Source organism: Cryphonectria parasitica, assembly GCF_011745365.1.
Source record: "Cryphonectria parasitica EP155 unplaced genomic scaffold M406scaffold_2, whole genome shotgun sequence".
NCBI lineage: Eukaryota > Fungi > Ascomycota > Sordariomycetes > Diaporthales > Cryphonectriaceae > Cryphonectria > Cryphonectria parasitica.
In genome coordinates this window covers 3649946-3658250 of record NW_024468910.1, presented here as the reverse complement: position 1 = coordinate 3658250, position 8305 = coordinate 3649946, and the positions used below count along the sequence as shown (strand labels likewise).

The 8305-nt window shown below is 54.8% G+C and overlaps 2 protein-coding genes across 2 annotated transcripts; one reads left to right on the top strand and one right to left on the bottom strand.

The window, feature by feature from the left end:
* Window positions 1-2404: 2404 nt before the first annotated feature.
* On the top strand, window positions 2405-4469 carry M406DRAFT_236214 (kinase-like protein; the record flags this gene model as incomplete). The annotated part of the gene is made up of 4 exons (XM_040916033.1): window positions 2405-2703; window positions 2769-3441; window positions 3510-3925; window positions 4019-4469. Coding segments are annotated over 4 exons (1839 nt in total), but the record flags the coding sequence as incomplete, so codon positions are not given.
* A 438-nt stretch (window positions 4470-4907) lies between these two features.
* Window positions 4908-7339, bottom strand: M406DRAFT_273442 (DNase I-like protein). The gene is made up of 4 exons (XM_040918186.1): window positions 6894-7339; window positions 6033-6741; window positions 5529-5975; window positions 4908-5411 (listed from the first exon to the last, which is right to left on the bottom strand). The coding sequence occupies exons 1-4, from the start codon at window positions 7084-7086 to the stop codon at window positions 5033-5035; spliced, it is 1728 nt and encodes a 575-aa protein (XP_040779889.1). The 5' UTR covers window positions 7087-7339; the 3' UTR covers window positions 4908-5032.
* Between the last annotated feature and the right edge of the window lie 966 nt (window positions 7340-8305).

Below are 8305 nucleotides of genomic sequence, written 5' to 3'. Positions count from 1 at the left end.
AGGCTGTCGCCGCCGAGAAGGACACTCTCAAGTCCGAGAAGAAGGTCCAATTCGCCAAGAATCTTGAGCAGGGCCCTACTGGCTCTCCTGCGGAGAAGGCCAAGCAGGGTGACAAGGCCAAGAAGCCTGCCACCAGTGTCCGTGTCGAGAAGGGCGTGACCATTGACGACCGCAAGGTCGGCACTGGCCGAACCGCCAAGGCTGGCGACAAGGTTGGCATGCGCTACATTGGCAAGCTCGAGAACGGCAAGATCTTTGACGGTAAGGTTCCCTCCGTGATGACCACTATGTTGTACCAAGGCGCTAATGTCTCTCTCCCATAACAGCCAACAAGAAGGGCCCTCCCTTTTCATTCAAGCTCGGAAAGGGCGAGGTCATCGAGGGCTGGGATATTGGCGTCAAGGGCATGGCCATTGGTGGCGAACGACGCCTGACGATCCCAGCCAGCAAGGCTTATGGCAGCAAGAGCCTGCCGGGCATCCCGGGCAACAGCACCCTGATCTTCGACATCAAGCTGTTGGAAATCAAGTAGAGGGGAGGTCAGCCAATCTGCCGTGGCTCTTACGAGGACAGTAATAACGAGGAAGTTGGATCATAGTCTAGTCACTTTGGTTAAGTACACAGACTGATGATCCCTCCAAGTGTCAGAGGGTTGTTGAGCATGATTTTCATTGTACCGTTTCTGCCGTGTACCCAACCCTTAGGTTGGCTATGGGCTTGTGAGTTTCAGCAACGGAGTCCTCTGACCTGTATGCAGCCTGCGAGGATCCAGTCACCACAGACACGGGAAGCAGACTCTGTCAGAGGGGATGACGAGGTCTACATTGCATCTGGATGGCGTACAAAAATCGGGGGTTCCGCTTGGGTTCTTGTTAAGTCTGTCGAATTTCTGTTTGCTGTCCGATCACACCTGATCTGCTGAAGATAATCCGGACAAGTCAGCGCTCTTAAATCAAAATTAATTTCATCAACAACCTCAGGTCTACTGGTGTGCGTCATGATCAATGTGTGACATGAATGGAATGAGCTATACGGGTATGCCAAGGTTCGTGAGGAAGGTACCATGGTTCCTGGGCAACGTTAGCTAATTGTTTCCAAGGTTCCTCTCTTCCAAGTAGCCTGGTCTGGTGTGTCGTGGGTAGGAGCAGTTCATCCAAACGTCAAGTGCGATATACAAAGGAGTTGTTGATTTTGGATCTTTTCAACTCCGTGCCTCCGTTCCAACACTTCCTCTCGTTCAAGTCTTCTTGGTGCAGTGTCTCCAGTCTCTTATTTTGGGGAAGAAGCCCTTGTCTTGGGCATCTGTTCTTTAGTTTTCTTCTTCTCTTACCCCTCTCACTATTTCACTCTCTCTGTCTCTCTGTCTCTCTTTTCTTGGCTTGTTTGAGACTACTGATGACTGTCTTATGTCATAACTCCAAATGGCCTCCTATTGAACAAGATGAAGAGGAAGCATTCTCAAGACCAGGGCCAACCGGCATCATCGATCATTGCTGTGAAGCCAAATTCCTCTACACCAGAAGCTAGGCTACCACCCTCTGCAAAGCCTTCCAGACTTCGTCGTCAGAGCTCCAGATTAGTCTCGGCTCTGAGGTCACTAGCAAGTCGTAGTCACAGTCAGTACCACTGTGCATTTCCCCAGCCAGACCTCGCGGGGCGATCAAGGCGAAGCCTTCTGGACTGACTGACTCCAGCCTCTGCAATTTCTGGGACTGTTGAGGCCCACACAACTTTCAGTACATCACACGAAAGCTCACAATCCAGGGGCCAGCCACAACACCAGGAGTATTCTGGGCTCTTATCCAGACCAGACCTTAACCTCAAGAGGATGGCAACTACTCTCTTTCGAACCCCCATTGAGCCCACTGTCATTTGGCGACCTGCCGCTAAGGAACGGCCTTCAGTTCAGTCCTAGGAGGCTGCATCTGCAAAACACCCTTCACCACCTTCACCGCTAACTCAGGCGGGGATGGAGTCGTCTACTTCCGCATCCAAGTCGAGCCCGACCTCCAGTGTGTATACCGTCAAACAGTCCGACTCCACCAGCAAAACGTCTGTCGAGTCCAAAACGTTTTCCAGCAAGGATCGATCTTCTGAGAAGAGAAGCCCTCTGGGGAAGTGGAAGAATCAGCAGCATCCTCAGCTGATCATCCCCGAAACCACAAATGGCAACCTCGACACCATTCAGGAGAGAGAGGGCGAACGAGAGATCACGCCGACCGTCGTTACCGTGGAGAAGGCTGCTGCGGCCAAGATTTTCCTCGAAACATACTACAATGATTTGCTGAACAGGCCAAGCCAGCGTGAGGCGCGTCTCCACGCTTTGGAAGGTGAGCTGTGGCACATGGGCGAGGCGGTGTCTGATGCAGGCAAGGAACAGCTGCGGGCCCAATTCTTTTGCAACGAGACGCGTCACCTACGGCAGACGCGGGTCATGCGAGCCCGGACGATGAGATCGTTGACCGAGGGCAGAGGCGCAGTTTCTTCCTGCTGTAGTGACTACCAGCCTGTCAAGGCACTCGGAAAAGGGAGCTTTGGTATGGTGAGGCTTGTCCGAGAGAAACTACAGCCGGGCGACGACCATTCTCAGAAGAGGGTATTTGCAATGAAAGTCATTCGAAAATCTGCCATGCTTCGCACCAGCCAGGAGGGCCATCTCAGAGCCGAGCGCGACTTTCTTGTTGCTTCTGAGGGGTCCAATTGGTACGTTGCATCATCGTGGCCTCGCTGAAACCATTCACTTCGATACTGACGACTACACCCGACAGGATTGTTCCTCTGATATCCAGTTTCCAAGACTATTCCAATCTTTACTTGGTCATGGACTACATGCCAGGTGGAGACTTTCTTGGTCTGCTCATCCGAGAGAACATCCTCAGCGAGCCTGTTGCGCGCTTCTACATCGCAGAGATGATCGTGTGTGTCGAGGAGGCTCATGCACTCCGCTGCATTCATCGCGATATCAAGCCCGATAACTTTCTCGTGTCGGCATCAGGGCATCTGAAAATCTCGGACTTTGGCCTAGCTTTTGATGGTCACTGGTCGCATGACACCTCCTACTACCATGCCAGCCGCTACTCGATCGTCCAGAAGTTAAACCTCAAAGTCGAGGGCGATAAGCAGGACAGACAAGATGCGCAAACCCCCTCACACAGTGGCAAATGGGGTTCCAATGTCATGGTGGGCCTTCACAAACACGAGAAGCAGAACCTGTGGGACGGAGAGCCCCTCTTGCAGTGGCGGAACCGCTGTGGGATGAGAGGGTCGGCCAGGTCGGTCGTGGGAACAAGCCAATACATGGCCCCAGAGGTGATTAAGGGCACCGCATATGACGGTCGCTGCGACTGGTGGAGCATCGGCGTCATCCTCTACGAATGCCTCTACGGACACACGCCCTTTCTGTCAGACGAAGGCAGGCAGAAAACAAAGCAAAATATCTTGGTGAGCTCTGCTGTATGGACCTGTTGGGCGCCCGAAGATACAGCGAAACTGACTTCGAGCCTACGCAGAATCACCAGTCAGCCTTTTCGTTTCCGAGTCGACCCTTCGTCTCCAACCGGTGCCAGCACCTCATTGCCAGCCTTATCCAAGCCAAGGAGACACGACTATGCAGTCGACGATACCAGTTCAAGGATATGCAACAGCGCTCCCAGCAATACTCAAGCGGCAGCGGAAGCAAAGGCAGCCAGACGGACTTCACTGGACGTTTCGTGTTTCCTTATGATGCTAAGGATATCAAAGCACACAAATGGTTCAAAAATGTGCCTTGGGACAGGCTTCACGAGCTCGCGCCACCATTCGTGCCAATGATTCGGTCCCCGGATGACACTCAGTACTTTAACGAGGATGAGCCCATCACGGACCTATCTGACACTGACGACGACGATGATGACGACGAGGACGAGGATGACAATAAAACCCAGCCGTTGACGCAGCTCGAAGCGTCGAAACAGGTCGCCAGTTTGGAAAATGCAGCTGGTCGGGATGGAGCTGTTGACAATGTCACGACAGCACCTAGCCAAGATCTGTCGTCGGCGTCAACTGTCAACCATACACAACAACAACCAACCCCACCACCCTCGAAACCCTCCTCACCCATCCGACATGGGGCCCAAGCATCCACTACACCGCACGATACACCTGCAGCTACAGCTATATCCAAGCGTGCTCAACGCGAAGCCAACCTTGCTGCGGCTCTTTCCGCTTTTGACAGAAGCATACAGCATGCAGTACGATCGTGGCTGGCCGTTCCGTACGACACCCTACGTCTGCGTAACTTCGAGCTACAGGTGGATACAGAGCCGCGTCTGCGAAAGCCGGAACAGGAAGCTCTGAAGGCTCTCGTACGGATGTACGGCCGGAAAGAGAGGAAGAGACCACGAGATCAGCTGCTGCGTGACCCTCTCACTCGAAAGACCGTGATGGAGGAACGAAAGAAGACGGCGTTCATGGGCTATGATTGGCAGCGGAACCAGGCACCATCTGTGTCTGCAATTATGATGGCGATGATGATGGAGGAGTCATTGAGTCCGACGCAAGGTACGCATGATAGTCTGCGAGCGCCTCCCGAGCTGCAGACGATGGTGACCCCAAACGACCTCAAGATGATGAGTAGAGCGCCAGCGCCTGGTTCCCGTGCAGGCGGGGCTGGCTGGCCGTGGGCCCAAGCTGGTCACGAGCATCTGGGGGCCATGAAGGCACTGCACAGTGGCCGGTTGAGCATGAACTGAAGTGCGTGGTCTTGTTTCTGTCTCGATTTTTGGGGTTGTTTTCGACGTTATATTATTCATCATTGGGAGAATTAACAGGGCAGAAAAGAAGGGGTTGAGTCGCAGGGCGGGCGGACATCCCAAGAAGATGATACAGGCAACGGGAAAGGAAACAAAACAAATCATTGAGGTGGCATTAGTGGAAAGTATCAGTAGCTGGCATTTGTTTTAGAGCCTAGAATTAAACATTATGTGTTTTTCCAGCTTGGTATTGCTTTATCAGATTATGAGCATGACGGCTGCTGCGGTGGGTGATTTTACACCTAGTATTTCGCCACAGTGATGTCCCCAATTCCATCGCCAATCTCGCCCAGAGCCAGAGCTTTTGCATTTTTGACCTCCCACCTGAACTCGTCCAGAGCCCGCTTCTCACTTCCCCTGAAGAACAAGAGCGCCATCAAGCCGTCAAGCACGCCAGCGACCAGCCCAAGACTACTCAGGAGCAGTAGGGCGAAGTTGACGGCGTGATTCTGGACACTGCTCAGTGTGTCGCTATGCGCTGGAATGAACCACACGGCAACATAGCACGCCACCGTGACACAGACCCAAAAGAAAAAGTGATAGGTCCGCCACCGCGTCTGGAGGGTCTCGCGCGACATATACGCCTGGATCTCGGAGAGGAGAGCGTTGTAGTCCTGCGGACTGCTGAAGGAGGAGGAGACGACGTCGCCGGCGAGGCCAGCAGCGGACAAGGGGGCGACGGACGAGAGGAGCTGGGTGTCGAAGTCGGCGGCGGCAGCGGCAGCAGCAGCATCCAACTGGTGTTGGTGGGTCTGGTTGGCGGAGAGTGAGTGCCGGCTGGTCGAGGGGGTTGGGGACTGTAGCGAGAGAAAGGCGCCTGCGGCGGGGGAGCGGAAATCTTCTGGGTCGACGCCAGCCTCCTCCCCCTCGCCTGTTCCAGTGGCAGTGGCGGCGGCGGCGGTGGTGGTAGTAGCCTGGTCCGGCTGAAGCAGCTTAGTTGTGGACCGGCGAAAGGCGCTGAGGCTCGAGAGGCGGCCTGGGGGGAGGGGCCAGTTGCTGCTGATGCTTGGGGTTGCAGTCCCACCACCGCCGCCGCCGCGGCCTCCGTCGCCCTCGGGTGCGGTTGTGTGGAATACGAGGGTGGCCTCGACCGAGAAGTGGTCGGAGAGGCTGCACCCCAGCTCTGGGTGCCGCTGGGTCATGCCCACGCGGGCCTCACGAACCACCCAGCCGCCTATCTCGCGCCTGTTGTCATTGTCGTCGTCGTTGTCGTCGTCGTCCTCCTTGTCGGCAGTAGGGGACGAAATCTCACGCGCAGCGACGGAAGCGAAAATGTAGTCCAGGCGCTTGGCATGGGGGTCGAGAGTGTCGAGGGCGGGCTCACGCAGGGGCTGGCCAGGGCCAAGCTTCCTCTGGGCGGAGCGGGGCCAGCGCCAGGTGTTGAGGACGCTGTTGGAGGTGGCGCCGTTGGCGAAGATGGTGGCCTCAGCGGTGGGAACAGGACGGCGCCTGGCACGCTCGACAGGATCATGCGCGGCGCCGAGACTGCTGTCTGGGTGCAGGACGCGCCAGACATCGCGCACGGGACTGTGGGAGGTGAGGATGGCGTGCTCGGCGGACAATGGGGTCATGTTGAAATCGCCAGCAGCGAGGACGAGGTGGCCCTGATCGGCGGCGGCACGGAGCAGCTTGGCGAGCTGCCAGGCCTGGGCCTCGCGGTGGACACGGTAGCTGTCGCCCTGGTCCGAGGCATAGGGCGCGTGAGTGTGGGTGTTGAAGACGTCGGCGACGTCGGTAGTTGGGTCAGGCCCGAAGCGCAGGCGGGCGTGGGCGATACCTTTTCCTACGTACCAGTCACCACGCCAGAAGGCCGTGGGTCGGCCATTGAGGGTGTAAGGGGTGAAGGTGGCCTCCTCGATGGGCCAGCGGGAGAGGATGGCAAGTCCTGCGCCAAAGGCTCCTGCATAGTAGAATTTACCGTGGGGAAGGAGGGCACGGAGGTGGCGGCGGACTTTGGGTTTTTGTTTTGTTCAATGGTCAGCCGGCTGTTATGGGATCAGGGAAACAGGGCAGACAATATTAAGATGGAAGAAGGGGGGGGGGGGAGGAGGAGGAGGAGGAGGAGGAGGAGGAGGAGGAGGAGGAGGAGAGAGGCTGGCTCACTGGCGAGGTAGTCATCGTGAGCCCAGACTTCCTGCAGGCAGACGATGCTGGGCTGTGGGTGCGTCTGGGCGAGCTGGCGTCCTATCTCGTCCAGTCGGGGTTGGCGGAGTTTAGAGATATTGAACTTGAGGCCCCAGCAGTTGAGAGTGATGATGTTGATCTCTGGAGGAAGCGAGGCCGAAGACGAGGCCATCTTCAGATGTTGTTGTGTGGGTGGAGAGGCTTTGGGGAAAGAAACAGATTCCAGGACAAAATTACATGAGTGATGTCAGAGGAGAGATTTGCCTTGTTCACTGTTCCTTTTTAGAATGAAATTTGCTTATAATGTAGATTGGCATTGTTGAGTAAATATAAGAGTCCTCCTCTCATTACTTCTCATAGCTTCTGGGCATTGACTGAGCCCAAAATAGACACAAAGAGAAGAGATGAGATGAATCAGAGTGTTGGGGGAGAGGAGAGGAAAAATAGATGAAGAAAGGTAAGGACGAAAGAAAAAAGGAAAGCGCGAAGGAAGGGAAAAGGGAGTAAAAAGTCACATAGGCACTGCTGCTGGCTCATTCATGTACCGTGGTATTTACTGCTGATCGCATAAAGGTAATAAAAATATCATCATCATCAGTGGATGTCACCGCGTCAACTCTATTCAGCCTCTTGACGAAAGCAAGGCCAAGAAGGGAAGAAATAAAGAAAGAAAAAAGAAGAAGGCAGCAACACTGGGGCTGTTTAAGGAATCGGCCCAGCGTAGGAGAGAGGATTCATTGGGTGTTTCTCGAGGCAGATGGCAGTGCAGTAGTATTCCGTCATGGGGGGCCGTTCCTCATCTCGCTACTGCATTGGGGGCGCACCTACCGGGATCTTGAAGTCCCAGAAGAACATGCCATCACTAGGAATAATTTAGGTACCGTGGTGGTGGATGCTACAGTAATCATGGGCGCCCCCCAACCCCACGACACACCCTAGACCAGGCTGACCCAGGGCACCTACAGTGAGGGGTTAGGCCTGCCGGGAGGGCCCGGAACTTTTTGCTTTGGCGTCCCTTGCTTGCCTGCCGCTCATGGTAAGCATATCCCTGGAAGGCCATTGAATTTCTGAGAGCTCTCCATTTCCTTGCTTCATTCACATGCTCACATGTGCAGATGCCCACCTTCTCTTCTTCCTCACTTCTTCTCTTTTCTTTTCTATTTTTCTTCTCCCTTCTTTGCAGCCTTTGAATGGGTTCTCTTTCAAGCTTCATTAGCAAATAGCCCTTCAATTACAACTAATTTGATCCAGGACAATCTGCATCTGCAAACGAAGAACGTGACAAAAAGGAGCACGTTTTCACAGGGCAGCCTGAACCTGAGCCTGCCCTTGTCATTGTCGTCCCCGTCCTCCCTCACAGCTGTGCAGTTGCTTCGCTCTTTGAAGTGTAG